General features: G+C 40.0%; 1 protein-coding gene across 1 annotated transcript; it reads right to left on the bottom strand.

Moving 5' to 3' along the window:
- Positions 1 to 1,954: 1,954 nt before the first annotated feature.
- LOC143133585 (uncharacterized) lies at positions 1,955 to 8,029 on the bottom strand. Its single transcript, XM_076293334.1, has 6 exons — positions 7,980 to 8,029; positions 7,058 to 7,155; positions 3,830 to 4,839; positions 3,408 to 3,477; positions 3,152 to 3,326; positions 1,955 to 2,120 (listed from the first exon to the last, which is right to left on the bottom strand). The coding sequence occupies exons 1-6, from the start codon at positions 8,027 to 8,029 to the stop codon at positions 1,955 to 1,957; spliced, it is 1,569 nt and encodes a 522-aa protein (XP_076149449.1).
- Positions 8,030 to 18,622: the final 10,593 nt, after the last annotated feature.

An 18,622-nucleotide genomic window follows, 5' to 3' on the forward strand; every position in this document is an offset into this window, starting at 1 on the left:
CATAATGAAACAGTGCTCCACCACATCTGTGGATTAAGCCACACAGTCAACTCAATATAACTAAGACAAACAAGGATGTTTATTGTTCTCAGCATGTGTATAATATGATTGTCACTAACGTTATCATAGTTAGCTAACCACTGCTAACGTGCTAGCATCGCCTCATCAGAAAAGCATAGGGATGTACACAGTGTAACATTTATTCGCCATAAAATAATAAGGTTGAAGTCGCTCTGCAATGTAGATTATGTTTCCGTTTATTTGCAGTACCATGTTCATGTTACATGACATGACCCGGTGTCCTTGTGATATGCATGCAAGTCTATCTAGAACAGCTACTGTAGGTATTAATATCAGTGTGTCCCACTCGCCCCCCGTCTAAGTTTGTCACCCAACAAACCAAGATATTAATTTGTGTGTCTCCATATCATACTGGAGTTGTTAAATGGATTCTAAATGAAATCAGGTCCGTGGCTCTGTAAAAGAGCCTCTTGGGTTGTAACTTTTACAGACAGGGTTACAGCTACAATTGAAGTTCTAGTCAACTCCAGTCTGAGGTCTTAGTAACTAAGGGGGGCGGGACTAAGCGAAGGGTCGATTCCAAGTACCATCTAAAGTGCTGTCCCAGTGCAAGCTGAAGGTTCTGATATGAGGTTCTAGAACTCTAAAACTCTTCCCATTCAACTAATATAGAGGGAAAGTTATGGATCCCCACCATAATTCCTTGAGCCTTTTTGTCCAAGTGGTCCATCTACTTTGTCAACAGAGATCCATTTCCACAGTCGTCCTGTACTGACTTCATTAATGTTGGCCTTCTTCATCACTTGCCCCTGCACAATCAATGTTGGCCTTCAGCACACACATAATTGGCATAGTGGCAGCAGAAGGGTTTGTCGCTGCACTGTTAGACATTTCAGTGCCATTTTACAGTAACTAACTGGCAGCACTTTTGCCAGTAAGTTACTGTAATTCAGATTTACAGTACCACTACTGTATCTCATTGTACAGTAACAGTACTGTAAACCTCCAGATAAACAGCACTGCATTGGAGTTACTGTAATTCAGGTTTACAGTACCACTACTGTATCTCAATTGTACAGTAACAGTACTGTAGACATATTACTGCTTATTATGGTTATGGGATTTGGCATATTATAACATTTTATTTATTTACCTGTTTAACTGTATTATACAGAAGTAACCTGCTGCTAATAAAATATACACAGCCAAACATTGAAAAATATAGACAAGTTTATTTAACTCAAAGTATACATTTCAATTCACATTTCATTTTGCCATTTGCACTCAAACAAGGAACCAGGCAAACAAAGGGGACATTTGTTTTTGTATGTATTTTGTTGTGAGTACACATGGGCACAAAAGGATATGGGGACACGTTTGTGTGTCTGGATGTGTGTTTTTCTGTGTGGTTTGTGTGTTTTTTTTGTGTGGTCTCACATGGAGGATGGAGGATGTTTTGGTGGTCTGCAAGTATTTTTGGTAAAATCTGATTTATCTTACATAACTATCTGACAGTCAAGTATTTAACAAAATAACAACAGCAACAAAAATCTAGAAAAACAGACAAAAAGTGCCACTTTTAAATATTGGTGTATATAGTTCTGCAAGATGTTGCATTCAAATGGCATTTGTGAGTTGTCTTGGTCGTTCTTTTGGCTGTTTGCTTGAATAGCAGGAACCCCTTGAGCCCTGTGGCCATGGCGATAAGTGTGGGGTCAGCTACGTTCGGCCAATGGCCATGGCATTCAGCCGAGAGATTTAACCAGCCATAGACTCCACTAACCTCCACTGACCCGCTTCTTCATCTGGGCAGGACTAGCCTGAGTGCACTAACAATAAAAAAAATCAGCTCCAAAACCTTGGGCCAAACCCTCCAGAAACTATAAAACAGTCTACCAGAAAAATATGTGTTACCCTAATGTGACATTCACACCTAGTTTGAGTGCTGCCACTCAAATTGGGTCAGCCTAGACACAAATGACGCCACTCTGTTGTTGATTGGTAAGGCCTTTCTCTTCACCAACTGTCCTGTTTTTCGGCTCACTCCTGTTTTTGTTGTACACTTAGTTCCATCCTCGGGATTAATTCTCACAAAGAATCTGGACAAGATGAGAGTAGATAAAAAAATAAATAAATAAACATTAGATACGTAATCAATATGATGAAGGTGAAGCTTTCACATCCCCTTTGGGACATGCTACAATATAATTTCAGTTTTCAATTTAATTTCACTTATAGAGCGCCAAAACATTACACATGTCTCATGGTGCTTTACAGAGTCTTTATGTCACCAAACAGGCAAAATTATGATAACTGGATCACAAATAAGCAGTTATAGTTAAGTTAAAAAAACATGATACCTTTTTGGGAAAACGGATATTTGCAGTCTACCCCAGAGTTAGATATGAGGATACCATTTTCCACTCTAAGCTGGCAATGCCCTGTTTAACACTGTTAGCCCAGCTTAGCATAATCACTGGAAGTCTGTGGGACCGTTAGCATATAGCTCCCTCTGGTAGTCCTGGGAGCTTAATTCTAACAGTCCCATACACTTATAACTAAGTATCACACGCAAAAAGAACAGAATGGTATGCATTTCCTTAAATAACACTGGAGCACACTGCAAACAAGCTAATTTCCCCCTAAAAAGTGGCATGTTCTGTTAAAATGTAACTCTTGCCAAAATGCAACCTAGGGTCTTTTTGTGAATCAAACTAGTGGGGGCACTACTGTTTTGATGCGGTCATACTATGATGCTATTTTGTAGTGTACTAAGATGGCCCGACACAACATGAAACTTTGCTCGAAGTATCACCAGAGTCTCAACACATGAACTTGAGCATTGAGAACATTGTGTTCAGAGTTTAGGTTTTGAACAACTCACTTCTTGACTGGCAAGATGGCGGCAGAAAAACCAACTGCTAAAGTGAGTTGTTCAAAACCTTTCTTTTTACAATCACTTCTTATAACACCTGTACTAATGATCTGTAGGTACACACAAATACATTATGTATGGACAACATAAGTACGTGATATTATGATATTACATATTGTTACACTGCATTTAGTGTGTAGATACACTAGATAGAACAAGGGCCCCGTAAAATAAAGTGTCACCATATTTACTTACCGTTGTATCAATTCCAGGGTTGCACAGGCAGGTTCCTGGTACTCTATGTTAAAAACATAGAAGCTGGAAAAGAATACTGACAGGGCATCAGTGAAACTTAAGTGCTCATCCAAGACAAAGGCCACCTTCCCCTCCATGCTCACCATCCATTTTGTGGAAGTCAGTAATGTGTTCCCTGAAAGATGAAAAATACACCCAATATTCTTCAGTCCTTGTACAGTAAAAACTTCTCTCTAAGTTCTGAACCATCTCTTACCAAGCATGATCAGTCGAGGTGTGATAGGAAGGTCCATGTCATTCTCAATTGAAGTTGCCGTTGCAAATGTCTTAAAAAATAAAGCACAGGGTTACACTAAGAGTGACTTCTTTCATTTGCCAATAATTGGTCTACATTTTTAAAAGTTGATCTTCATTTAGCCATAATATATATTATATTAGGCTGCGAGCTAGAGGGCCTTACAATGAAAATCAAGTGGACAGCATATACATTTTGGCCTCTTTTATTAATAGAAAGCTAATTAAACCACTCAAACCATACATTTTCTAAAAGTTTATGTTCTATAGATGTGATTAAACATGCATTGACACATGTCCTACCTTCCTCTAGGTCATGAAAATATTCCTAGCTTGCGGCCTATATGTATTAAATCAAATGGAATATATTGTTTCTGTACTTACATCTGCTAACACGAAGATGGACTCCTCCTTTTCGTTGAAGTGCTTCATCATTAGGAGCACTGCTCCAATAGCCGTCTGGTTGTTGTTTGACGTCTCCATCCCCCGTAGCAGACTCTGAATGCTATTGTCGTGCTGTTCCTGAAAGTAATTAATGATCCGTTTTCCCTTAGTCATAAGTGCTTCTCCAAGACGAGTAGTTATATCGATGCCTGTCAGAGTCTTGAAATGTTCGCAAACTCCTCGCTTGGTGAAAAGGAAAGGCCACTGGTCTTTCATCTCAGACATTGTAGGAGGGGGGCATGCGTTAATCATATGTCGTTGGTAGATGTATGTTAGAGACATTGATATGTCAACTTCTGGCATTTCAACAGCCCTGGGCCCAACGGACTGGAATATGGTGGTCAAATTGTGTCTCCTCTGCTCCAAGGATTCCGCAGACTCTCCACCCGGAAGTAATTTTGGCTGCCAGTTAATGCAACCATAACTGTCTGCCTTGCATCGGACAGTTTTGGTGGAGGTGCCCGGATCCTCACCGTCCCTCGTCCTCGGTTTCCGTATGCGATCAACGGTGTTATTGCGATTCACATGTTCAATTCTGATTTTCAACTGATTAACAAGCGAATGGTACCCAGTGCCGAGCTGTTCTCCATCTACTGATGTGTCAGCAAAGGTCAAGGGATGCTTTGAGACAATCATTTTTGCCATTTCAACACAGGCAGTCCTGTTAGGATTGGCACAATGTTCTTGCATGGCACCCACCACTGTTCTGATCATGGATCTTCTATCAGCAGGATCAGCCCTCTTCCCTCTTGATATGCTGCGTGACAGTCTGGCTGGCATCTTGTCCCAAGGAATAGCAAAGTTCTGAACCCATGCATTCTGATTCTGTATCAAAGTGGAGGTGGTGGCCGTGCGAGGAGGTGTGTGGCGATGTTCCTCTGTCAGAGATGTGTCCAGTAACGACAGCGACTGCGTTGGTTCGTCTGGGACACTGGCTGTACCATTTCCCTCTGAAGACAAAATAAACACAATATATACTGTATAACGGTTTTCATTATTTACACACGTACTACCCCTCCCCCACCACACACACACAGTTTTTGTTCCGTGAATAAGGTCATTTTTCTCTTTTCTTTTGAAATTTGAATATTACAGCAAAAGAATATTTCTAAGGATGGCTCCATCACAATCAATCTATATATTCTATCAATGGACATAACAAATCAATTCTAAGGGTCATTTTATGTCAAAACAACTGATTTCGGGGAAACCCCACACACTTTGGTTTTAAAAAAGAAGGGGATATTTATTTGTGTACTGCTTCAAAGGCATAAACATGGTTGAAAAACTCAAATTATTATGTTTTTACTATAAATGAGAGGATGCTATTACCTTGCAAGATCATCTGGACAAAAAGGTTTGTATTGTCACATAATATACCTATTAGTGTACCAGTATATAAAGCACAAGTCTAAGTTGATATATGGACTGGCTATATCTGGGAGAATTTTGGTCTGATACCTGTGCGTGTGTCATTGGTTGATTTGACATAAAATGTCCTTTGAACGTTTAACATGGCAATATCTTAAAAAATAACTCATTTAATTTTAACCTTTTGACATTAAAAAACACAATATTTAAGGAACATTTAACAAACATGTTGGTTTACATGCATTTTCTCACCCTTTTGTTGGAAAGCTCTCATGAATAAGCGATACTAACAGGCGTTAAATGATTCTGCAGGTCCTCTTTCTCTACCACAGTCAGGTGGCTTTTCTTCCGCACTCCCACTACAGATGTTAGATGTTCAATCAGCATGTTTAAACGCTCATCATCCAGATCTTGAAGGATTTTTTAATCTCTTGAATGCATTCAGCTTCCATATCTAGAATGAAGAACACACTGAATGATGCAAAGAAACAACAGGGAGGTCCAAGGTATTGTAAACTGGCAGTGGATAATAGTCCTGCAGACTATCTGCATTTACACACAAATATTTGTTGTGTGACTGAAATATGTGGTGAACACCATGATCAATTAGGAATACTGAGTCATGCACCAACACAACAAAGTGCACCTGTTCCTCATCTATGAATATGAGGGATATTTTACCAAAGATTATAGTGTCACCAGTGTGCTCCAGAACAACAATGAGGCCTTTGGTGTATTTAGTCCCTTTATATGTCACTGCAGATACCTCAGAAGTTTTGCTTTTATCGATGTCTGATGCTTCTAACACACTCTGAATTTCACTGTTGTATGATAGTTCATCAATTTCAGTTGCTTCACCTGCAACCTGGATGAGCGGAGGAAATAACTGACCACTGCTGAGGTATGACTGAAGTAGCTGGTGTCGTTCAGCTAACGTTTTACTTAAGTTTAAGAAATTGTGAAGTTTCCGGGCACACTGCTTAAAATAGGAATGCTTGCTTTCAAATCTCAGTGTCCAAACACGTATAAGTGGTCCAAATTTCAAGATAAGGTCCGGATAATGCAACAAGTAGTGATGCTTTGGTTTTAGGGTGTGGTCAGGGAACAGAGTTTTGCGCAAGACTACATATTCCTCTAACAACACTTTCAGATATGCAACCTCATTAAGATGAATTTTGGGTGCACAAATGAATTCTGTGATTTCCTTCAGTTTAAGGCACAACTGCCAAACCTCACTTTCAATAGGATCCTTGATCCACCTACCAACATAGATTGGTAAAAGCCGTAGTAAACACCAATTTTGCACTGCTGAGCCACTGAGCTTTTTAGCATTTAGCTTCAACGGACACGGTTGATTGTGTGAATCATTCCCTAGAAGTTTTGTTTGTAAGATTGCCCGGTTTATCTGATCATAGGTGAAATGCTTTTCAGATTTAACCAAATATTCAATGTAGAGGGCCAAATAATTTGCCACAACTCCCTCAATGAGGTCATGCCCAAGACACGGAGGAAGACCGGTGGAGACATGGAAAGACCTCAGGGAGTTAAAAATTGAATCCCTTTTAATCCCATTTATCAAATCAGTGTCAGAAGTCAGTTGCTGAACACTCTGATTATAGTTTGTCGGTGTTCTACATAGGCCAAGTGCTAGGGGTGATTGCTGAAATGTGTGCCTGTCAATCAACCAGTACCTGCAAAAGTGATGGCTACTACTGAAATTTTCTGTAAAGCCACCAATGCAGTGAGAACCTAGATTATCGCCACACATTGCAACAAGTGAAGCCTTAAGGTACTTACCATCAACAGACGGAAACCCTGTTTCCTCCAGGTCTTTCAGATCTTCAATGAGGCGAGCAAACACTTTCTTCTCACCAAAATCTTTGAAGTCTTCCTCCCTGCAAAGTAACACAAGCTGTGTTGGGTCAACAGTTGAACGATTGTGAGGCAATATTTCTCCAATTGTCATGTAAATGACCATAATTTTGTGTTTCTTTTTGCCAGAGCCAAGTGGGTTTGCAACTTCAAATGAATCCTGGTAAAGGATAATAGAGACTGAAGAGGGAGATTCCTGCATTAAGGCATTTTTTTGGACATTTTTACCATCACTAACATCATTCAAAACCATATCCAGCCGGACATTTGATTTTGATTGTAAATACTGATCCCTAACAGTAGACTGCCTAAACAAAGCAGAAAGTGTTTCCTTCAGCGGGACATATTGACAAAAGCGTTCCTTCCCTTTGCTATTTCCCAGGTACATCTGGGCAGGTGCAACATAATCAAAAATTTCTTTGAAGTATGTTTGTCTTGTTCTGTCTGATCTTAAAGCACCTTCATTATAAATAGATAAAAGATCCTCTTGCTCAAGTTTCCTGACTAGCTTGTGTATCTCTTCATTGGGTATGTGCAACTCTGTTAACTTTTGTTTCAGCTTTTCAAGTATATGTTTCATTCCACTGCTGTGAACCTCCTGAAACTCATCAATAATGCACTGTATTGTTGTAGCTGGCAAAAGTAATTTGGCCTGCATTTTTAAATAAAACAAAGCCAAATTCTTCACAAATGTATCTGCCTCTTTTCCAGAGTCCGTATCCATTCCATCTATTGATGGCTCATCTGTAGCGTCAGTAACCTCAATGTGTGGCTGTTCATGTGAGGGTTGTGTTACTCTTGACTGTCTATGTTTTCTAGATATGTGAGTTCCAAAGGATTGTCTTACTCGGAACTGTTTTGAGCAACCTTCATAGGGACACTTGACGTTTTTGCCATTTCTTATATGCAATCTCAAATGAGCGCACAAGGACGCAAAGTTGTTCGACACATAATCGCATCCCCACTAACACAAAACGTTAAGGGAACGTTCGGGAACGTTAGTGTATGGTTCCCTAAAGGGTAGTTCGAACCAAACCAAAAACTACGGTTAGGGAACGTTACCTAAGGGTTTCTTAACGTTTCTAAACGTTAAGGGAACCAACCAACCAAAACGTTCTCCTGTGGTTGCACAGTACCTTCACACAACGTTCCCGTTTAGTTGTTATTGGTTGTTTTTGGTTGTTCTGAGTGCACCCCCACGCCAGTAGGGGGAAGACGCCTGGTCTGCATTTAGAACCGATTGCAGTTTCACGTTGGATTAAACAAACAATAATACTTCGGTAAATAAAATATAACATATTTTTATAATAGTTTTCTGCTATCACTAGAATACATTCAGAACATGTTTCATTTGTTCCTGTAGCCTACCATTACCATTTTACATTCACACATTTTACATTATTTGCATTCGAGGCTTCTGATTAGGTGGCAATGACGTCAATGGTAATGCGTCTCTATTCATTCCAATTCCATGCCGTGTTAAATGTGTTATATGGCATTGTGTGATTGATTGCGCCTCTATCAGCTTTAGAAACTGGAGACAATAACAGCTATAGTCGATACTAACACAAGCTCCATTTCAGTTTTTGAAGTAACATACAAAATGTTTGCAGTCACTTGATTTAGATCCACTCAAATGATTGGTCTTATAGGCCTAAAATCTAAGTAAGGTAAACATCATATCAAGATAATATTTATTTTAGGCTAATATCAATTTTACTAAATAAAAAATATATACTTTTGTGCTTTTTTTTACGTATTAGGTGAACTTTAAACAAAAATCTATCAATAGAACACTTTTCACAACTAAGAAAATTCACTTCTTTCATTTCACAATTCACTTCAGTTCAATCAGACAGGCTCTCCCTTACACGTAGGCCTACCCCCACGCCAGTAGGGGGAAGACAGCGCCTCTGCTTTCAGGTGATCGATTGAAGTCTTGTCCTGACTTCCGTAAACGGGCTCTGTTTGAATTCCGTGATTCTTGAACGCTGCTGGAAGAAGTCTTGGAATGGATTACACTCGTCTTGAATTCGATCTCACGAAAGTAAGTGAAATATGTTACAGTTTCATGATGTAGGCCTAGTGGTTGTAATGCAAGAGTTTGAGGTTTAACCTTAAGTCCTTTCACTTGTAGGGCTTTGTTATATTCCGATTCTGCCAAGTTTGTAATTTACCAGAGCACATTGCTCGTTCGTCTTTGTTTGAGCTGTTCTCAACGTGTTATGTTTTGCAGCATTGTATGTTTTGTGTCATCGTGTTAACCTGCTCACGTTGATGTTACAAATAATAGCACTAGGCTACCGTTTCTTTTAATTAGTTTTAGTGTACAGTCAGTCCTTTTAGGCAAGTCACTCGGCAGCAGTGGTGTAGGCTAGTGGATATAGGCCTACTGTAAGTAGCTGGATCTAGGCTACTGTGATGTAGGCTAGTTAGCTGTAGTGGGTAGGCTATACTGTGATCAACCCCAAATTAATCCTAGTCTATTTTAAGTGGGTATACTGAGATGGTGATGCTTTTTAAGTTGGTATAACCTACTGAACAGTCCTGCATATGTAGGCTACACTAGAGCCATAGAGATGGCTATAGATAATGTCAGAGAATGTCTAATAATCTGACTCTGATAATGTATAGGCTACACTGTCGGCGGCCATTTTGTAACACAGTTGATCGGATAGACGATTCAAGTGAATAGACCTCTGAATTTTGCCTTCAAAAAGCTGAGATCCGGTAGCCTATCTTGCAATTTTTGCTATGGGAAAATAACATGGGGAGAGAATTATTGCACTCTCCCGGGGACGAAGAAGTCTGAAATGCAGACATTTTGCTCAACACACGTTTGTCCTCTGCCTTCGAGTGGTAGGCTAACTGTGATCTTCAACAGGCCTACGTTAAGACAGCAACTTAGATTTTTGCTACCCCAGACCTAACTTGCAATGTAACTTGTCATAGGTAGTTAGGTTAAATTAACACCCTGATCTCCTTATAGGCAAAGATGGCAGTTTTGGTTCCTTTTTGTAGGCGAACTTCAGAGGTCTGTTGGGAAGCATACAGGAAGGGGCGGAATGTGTGTAGTAGGCTATACACAGCTGCCATACTGGCTTTACAAACTAAGCCCATGCATTTCTATGGATGCTGTGTCTCCCCATTAGAAATTCTCTGGGCTACAATACAAAAATCAAGTCAAAAGCTGGGCCAAATATCCAGTCAAGAAAATCTGGTTGTGTACAGATGACTGATTGCTGCAATACTATCAATAATAGTTTTCTCTATATGGAAATACTGCTTTGCTCTACTACTGGCTCACAAAAACGTTGTTCTCTTAACGTAGATTCATACACCAAAGCTATGGAAAAATGTCAGCGGCTGATGGACACTTCTAGCATTGAGGCGGAAGAAGATGCGAGCGTCCACAAAAGGCAGTGCATGGTCACGTGATGGTAAGACCTCTTAAATACAGACTACATTATTTGCACAATTCAAATATTCTTTTTGCAATCAGTGCAGATTGTATGGTCTTTTATTTCAGATGAATCCGTTCCGCAAGCAAGAAAGCATTCCAGGATGGTGCGTGTGCCTGGAAGCCCTGTCTGTAAGTTTACATTTATACATGTATTATTAAAGAAAACCAGTTGAGTCATATTTCCTACCATGGAACTACTGACATTCATGTTTATTAACCTAGTGCATATCATGTTACTGTTCTGATGTATTTGTCTCTTCCTGCCTTTTATTAGGTCAGCAGATGTCACTGCCTCCACCACCTGCATGTGAGTTTTTCTTTTTAGCGATTGTTTAATGTAACAGCATAGGTTTATCTTTTGCAAATGTCATGTGCAAGAAACCTACCATAAATTAACTGACCAATATTCATATTTACTTTCTTTTTAGATGAGTCAACACCACACAGGCAACCAGCTCATTGCCCAGAGCTGGATGGGTCTATTATAACGCCTGCCACTTCATCTTGGGACCCAGTTGAAGGTACAGTGTCTTTGAATTTTCCATTTCCAAGTAAATACAATTTCATGACAAGGAACTTGAGAGTAAGTAACTTTTTTTTTGTTGTAAACAGCACAAGTGACTCATCACACAGAGGGAGGTGGCTTGGCCATGGAGACGGAAATAAGAGGTAAGAACACTCACTTAATTTGTTCACATATGCAGGTATATAATGTATTTAACAACTAAAACTAACACCATCCATTTTCCATAGCAATAAGGACAACCATTACCGCATGGCACAGCGAATGGACGCATTTGAGGAGAAGATGGATGAGCTGCTCGTGCTCTTAAGGAGCTCCCAGTCACCTCCCTCTGCTCCAGTCGATGACATATTGCTGTCGTCCTGCTCAACAGTCACTGAGCTGCAGGAGAGGAGGAACAAAATGCCCTCCCTCCAGGACTTGTACTCTGGGACCTAAGCGGGCAGAGACCATCACCAAAGACTCCACATATCCTGCACACACACTCTTTAACTTCCTCCCCTCTGGCAGGCGCTACAGATCCCTGCACACAAAAACAACCAGACACAAGAACAACTCTCTTCCCACTGCCGTCACTCTCCTGAACTGCAGATAAGTGGGGTCATCCCCACTTTGACCGTTTACCTGCCCATTACATACTTTATCATTCCAATATACTACATTTGCACTATTACTTTGCACTCAACAGCCCACTCCATGTGTACTTGTATTGGTATTATGTCTTTGTATATTGTGTTGGTATCTGCCACAATGTATATTGTTGTCTATTGTACAGTGTGTCTATTTGTTGAATGTAGCACCTACCAAAGTCAAATGCCTTATGTTAATATACTTAGCTAACACTAAGTCTAATTTATATATATATATATATATATATATATATATATATATACAGTGAGGCCTTTTATATTGTTTTTTTTGTCTTTTGATAATTTTATATTAAAGTTATAAGTTCCATCGATTTTGCCTGTTCATTCTTTCCTGCTAATATATAATAATGCATTCCTGCTCGTGCTGTTTAAAGTAATTGGTATGCAAAGGTTGCAATGTTAGGGGAGGGTTCCCTAAAGGTTGCAATATTTAGGAAAGGGAACGTTCCCTAAATGTTAGGGAACGTTATGGGAACAGTTAGGGAACGTTAGGGGAAGGTTTTTTTAAAGTTTGCAACGGTTGGGGAACGTTAGGGGAAGGTTCTCTAAAGTTTGCAACCTTTAGATAACGTTAGGGGAACGTTCAGGGAACGTTTTATATAACCAAGAACTAACGTTTCCGGAACGTTCAGCAAACTTTCCATGGGAACCAAAACTTGCTCAAAAACTAACCTTAGGGTTACGTTTGGGAACCAAAAACTAACGTTTCCGAAACCAAAAACTATGGTTCCCAGAACGTTTTGGAAACCATAAATTGTTAGCTGGGATCCCTGAACATTGCATCTGATAGTCACGGTGTTGAAGCGCTACGTTTTGTGGGGATTCGTTAGGAATGTGATTTCTATGCATGTGCGATCTCAAGGCAGAACATGTTCTGAAATTACCAGGGCACTGTTCTATGCCACACCGAAATCTGAAGTTGGCCAAATTTCGATGGGTTTTTGCGTGGAAACAAAAAGTTTTCAAGTTCACCATTTGATGAGGACAGATCTTGCAATAATACATTTTGTAACCACACTACATTTGCAAATGACACGAAAGCTGATTAAAACTATTCGAATAACTTACAAGGTTAGCCCATGCACGCAAAACCATGCACGTCTAACGAGACTAATCTTCTGCACTGCGGTAATATTCTGTGTTGCGTTGGTCTACTTTCCCGGGCACAAGCCTAATGCCACACCCACTTCTCCCGAAACTCAGAAAGATGGATACATTTTGTGGGACAATTCAGCTATGCAGACATGTCCAACAATATCCCGCCCGCCTAAAACCATGCAGCTAGCTAGCTACTCTGACCTAACACCTTTGCCCTATCAACTACTCGAACTTTCATTGAAAATAAATATGAAGTAAGGCTAAACACTTGTAAGCAAAGACATGGGCTTTAATGTAGACAACACAGAGATGATTATTATAACGTTACCTAGATCGCGCCCTCCTGCAAGCTAGCACCTAGAGCTAACTGCTGGCTAACTTCACATGCAACCCTGTAAACCATTCGGCGCTATCCAGTCCAAACCACTTACTTTGATAAAGACTAAATATGAAACAAAATAAACACACAAAACCACAAAGCCCATTGGCATTCTGGTGCTACCAATCACTGAAATGGGGTAGCCTAAAGCTAGTGTTAGCTAACGTTACTATGACAAACACCTAGCATGCTAGCAGCTAAACTCAATAGCCAGAGCAGTTGCCAATTTTAATAAAACATCGGGAACCGGGAATATAAAACTAGGTTTCAGGGCAGGACAGGACAGGCTATCAAAAACGGGGTTGTCTGAACTAGTCACCGTAGAATCTATCATACATTGGCTATAACGGTAGATAGCTAAGCTGTATGAATGTTAGCAGGTGTGTTCGCAGAAAGTTTATGGTAGTGCTATATTATATCGGTTGCTATTTCAACAAAAACTAAAATGAAAAGAAGACCTGGTGGAGAAGGTTTTCATGTGGCTGTTTTGTTAAGGTACATACCTTTTTGTCCAGTGCTCAACCAGTCAAGTGTCCATGGTGCAGCGCTCTCAATCAAGTGGCGAAATAGCATCCTTTGAGATGAAGGGCACTTGCTTGGGGTCGCAGGTGACGTAGGCTACCGCATTTTTTTTTTTTTAAATGGTAACTTACAGTAATTTTAAAAAACCTGGTGACTTACCACACTTATTACGCAAAATTCCCCATACATACAGTAAGTTACTGAAATAATCATTTAAAGTATTTTACTGTGTGATATGAAGTAAAGTACTGTAGAAATTGCTGAAATGTCTAACAGTGTGGTGTGTGGAGCTGTATTAAAGACAGCAGAAGGGTTTGTGGCTGGAGTGTGGAGCTGTATTAAAGGCAGCGGAATCTCAGCCATTGGATGTTGGTAGCAGATTGTGCCTCTCTCATGTGTCTGCCGGTGTGCAGTCTGCTTTAGTGTTCTTTACATTCCTCTAGTCTAAATAATAAACAGCACAACACAGAACCAAGGCTGTTATGGCATGCACATGTTTTTTTACCCATTCTGGTTCCCCTGTTGTATCAAACTCAGCAGGCTTTACAGATTTAATCCATGAAGTTATTTCTGTTTGACAACTTGCATTCTGCTCTAGGTCAATACAGCCCCTTATGATCATCAAAACAAACAAACAAACAAACAAACACAAACACAAACATGGCCCCAGCTGCTCGGAATCGGCCTCCCGCTACGATTATTGATTCCCAAAGCAAAAACATAAGCATTCTGGAGAACTTCACAGGCTTGCAGGAGTGCTGTTATTGGCTGTCATGCTGAGATTTATGTGTTATGTGGGTGTGTATGTATGAGCATGTATCAGTGGCATCTGATGTATGTGTAGCCTATATGTGGGTGTGTATGATGTATCAGTGGCAGCTGATGTATATGTGGGAGTGTATTGGTATGTATGTATCAGTGGCAGCTGATGTATGTGTATATGTGGGAGTGTATTGGTATGTATGTATCAGTGGCAGCTGATGTATGTGTATATGTGGGTGTGTATGTATGAGTATGTATCAGTAGCAGCTGACGTATGCAGGGTGCGATTTGTAGGGGGGGATGGTGAGGATTTCCCCCCCCCCCCCCCTCTGGTTTTCCTATCCCTACCTCTGCTAAATTATTTTTATCGTCGGGGGGGACAACATTTATCCCCATCTGCCCCTCATATTGATTAATGCAACTTCATATAAGTAAAGCGCTGCAACGTGAGAACAGTCTAGTAGGCTAGCCTACATAATAATCTGACATCAGAAACGCACCGTCACCGTCAGCACTGATGCTGCTGACACAGTGGCTGCGTGATAACTTAATTTGGCCTTGATCGTGCAGGACATTTCAGAATGTCGAGTGTGTAATCCATCATAAATGGCTAGGTTCAATGGAAAAGTTAGCTGGACAAATGAAAGAAAACGAGAAGGATTTAGTGAAGCATAATGTTTTAGAACCTTCAAAATTAGAAAACTGATGCAACTGAGATGGAGGACAACTGCACGTAGAGTAGAACGTAGGCCTATTGTCCGAAGGAACTTACATTAAATGAGGAGATATTTGCTGAATGTCACAAAAAGTGTTACAGAAATTGCTTGGCATCGCTTATTTAATGGCTCTCTACCGAAACACCTGTAGTTTGCGGAGGACGAACGAGAAAGCACTCGTTTGATAAATCAGCCAGTAGTAGACAAATAACTTTTAGAAATAATCTGTACTGCAAAAACGAATATCTAGCGGGTGTTTTAACAGCTGCAAGAAATAGAAGCTTCGTGGTCTTTATGTTCTGGTTCGTAAATTATTTTCATAAAACTTCAAGTTGCCCTATAACTTTACTCTCCAAACTCTTCACTGCACTGTAGGCAATTAACTGACAGTATGATAGGCTATTTATTTTCTGTAGGCTACAATAAACACATTTATTTTTTCAACTTTTGCAATATTACGCACTTGGCTACTGAACGCAAATCAGCAGGAGAGAGAATGTACGTAGCCTACGCAGCGTGTAGCGCAATGTGTAGGCTATTTGGTTACCAACTAACACTGTTAGCCAATTCACTAACTTAAGACTTCAGTGCCATCATATAGGCTACAACGTTTTTTTACACAACAAATACAGAAAGGATAGAGGCAGCAAAAGTAGAGAAGTAATTTCAGATGGGGCAAGAACAAGGTGAATTTGTATGCTTGTCAAAACGTCCTACCCTGCATTAGAGGAGCTGATCATCATACCAAGCACACTCGCTGTTTAAAGTCATACACCACAGTAAACTAAAACTAAAATGTTACAAAGGTGGCAAAAATAATATAGGGTATTATTAGCCATGCCATTACTAGGCTATGAATCGTTCGTTCATTTTTTTTTTTTTGCGGGGGGGGGGGGGGGGTTACAAACTTATTCAAAATCATCCCGCCCTCTGGTTTTTACACAAATCGCACCCTGGACGTGTATATGTGGGTGTGTATGATGTATCAGTAGCAGCTGATGTATGTGTATATGTGGGTGTGTATGAGTATGTATCAGTAGCAGCTGATGTATGTGTATATGTGGGTGTGTATGTATGAGTATGTATCAGTAGCAGCTGATGTATGTGTATATGTGGGTGTGTATGATGTATCAGTAGCAGCCGATGTATGTGTATATGTGGGTGTGTTAGTATGTATGTATCAGCGGCAGGCTGACAGCTGCTGGTTTTAAAAGTATCAGATGTGTGTGAGATGGAATTGTAGATCTAAGGGTCCCCCCACCTGTTCCTCCAACCCAGTATCGCAAGGATTTCTTGTACTGTCACCAGGGTTTCCGTTGTCTGGTAATTGCCGGATATTGGCCTGAAAAAAAATGAAATGTCCGACAAAATTAAATCTCTCCATTCTAATTGTCAGATTGAAATTGGCTAATAATCCCGTCCCCCGAACACAATCTGAATTTGAGAATAAATTGATGGCACAATAACTTTTACAAAAGACCAGAAAACAATGTTAAGACATTTGTGGAGTAGAAGGATGGTTTGTGTGTTCTTCCTACATCTTACAGTAAGCTATTTCGTTGCTATGATTGGTTAGGTCTATCCAATTGAGTGCAGAGGCATTCCCCCCCTGTATCGGTTGAAACACGCCCCATAATTATGTTTCAATGGAGCAGTAATAGACTCATACTCTGACTAGAATTTGAGTATGACAACGTCAGGCTACTTCTGAATGACTTTCAGTTATTTGCTCCACTAGAACATACTACCCCCTCCTTCCCCTGCTGCCCCAAGCATTCCTCCTCCTCCACACTTATCCTCTTTAATGATGTGGCTTTATTGCTCTATTTTTCCCTTAATTTTTGTGCTGTTTTCACTGTTTTTGTTTCTTTCTTTTAACATTGTCTTGTCCCTTTCCCCCTGTGATGAAACAGAATAATAAAACAGTTACAGTAGGTCCAGTTCTCGCTCCTTCCCATGTTTATTAGAGCTGCTTGGTCCGGAGATGCAGTGGAGGTAAAAGCCCTAAAGAGCCATTCTCTTGTTAGGACACAAACACAAAGCTGAAACAGAGTAAAGCGCATGGAAGCCCATTAACTATGGATGAGTTCAGGCTAGCTGTTAGCATTAGTGTAGCGCATGGAGGCCCATTAACTATGGATGAGTTCAGATAGCTGTTAGGATTAGTTTTAGCGTAGCGAAGGCAGTTACCCACAGGCCTGATGGGGGTGGCGGGGTAGAGATTCCTAACGATTAATGCCCAAAAATAAAGAAACACACACACACACATAGGCTCTGTTCGAAACAGTAAAATCTGCTGTCTTTTAAGATATCTAACTGGGGAGCGAGGCAGCAAGTGCTGTTCGAAACCGAAAAAACATTTTTTGCTGCCTTCTAAGATATCTTAGATTTCCCAAACAAAGGTTGTTTTTAAAGGCAGCATCATGCACACTTCATGATCCCTGTCACCCATAATCCTTTGCGGCAATGTCTGAAACAGCTGTGAAAAGTAAACAAAGATGGCATCGGTAATGGCTGCTGAATCTGTTGAAATGTGATTTGTGTGATATTATTTTGCTTAGATTTGTAGATTTTATACCATTGTTATAACCGTTGATAGTGACTGGTCTGATATATGTGCCGCCCGTCAAATGTCTACCGTTAGCCTGCTAGCTTACGTAAGCTAGTTTAGTTTAATGTTCCGGCTTTTGCTAACGTCATACCGTAGTGTCACTGTAAAAAAAGAAATGGTTGTGACAACTCAAATTTTCTAGGCAACATGATGCAAGACATTTTTGAGTTTTCTCAACTCAAAAATGTTTACTACTGTTGACCTTACAAAGGTTTTTGAGTTTAGCCAACTTGAAGTTTTTTGTTGACCAAACCAGGTTATTTTTCTTACAATAACAAAGGTTTGTTTTATTAGCATGTAGTTCTACCTTCAACAGTTTATCTTTCTCAAGTTACCTGTACCCTAAAATTATGTAATGTTAGATATAATTGAAGTTAATTATACATTTAGGTACATAGATCTCAATACAAATTTCAAGTTTTTGCCTGAAATTGCACTGTGCCTATTTACAAGGACATTGTTCCCACCTCTTTTGGGGCCCACCTGTTTGAAACAGTCAAAATAACTGTATAATGACTCACACAGAGTTACAGAGGCTATAATATAGTTTTTTCTTTCTGCCGGATTGCAAGCATCTCTGAACTGACCACATTTCACAGCCCTCTAGTCTCTATTTTTGCATTTACTTTGTTGGTTCAATGAGTGTGTATAAGATAAACTATACATCTGTACAACTAATATTGGATAATAAAACATGAAAATTCTATTTCTATGGATTCTTGTGAATATTTCAGTACCCAATATGTTGCATCTACTTATGGTGCTG

The sequence above is a fragment of the Alosa pseudoharengus genome, unplaced genomic scaffold (assembly GCF_046254945.1).
Source record: "Alosa pseudoharengus isolate Yale_2024_CS ecotype anadromous, Long Island Sound unplaced genomic scaffold, YU_APseudo_1.1 YU_APseudo_1.1_scf_2, whole genome shotgun sequence".
NCBI classification, from domain to species: domain Eukaryota; kingdom Metazoa; phylum Chordata; class Actinopteri; order Clupeiformes; family Clupeidae; genus Alosa; species Alosa pseudoharengus.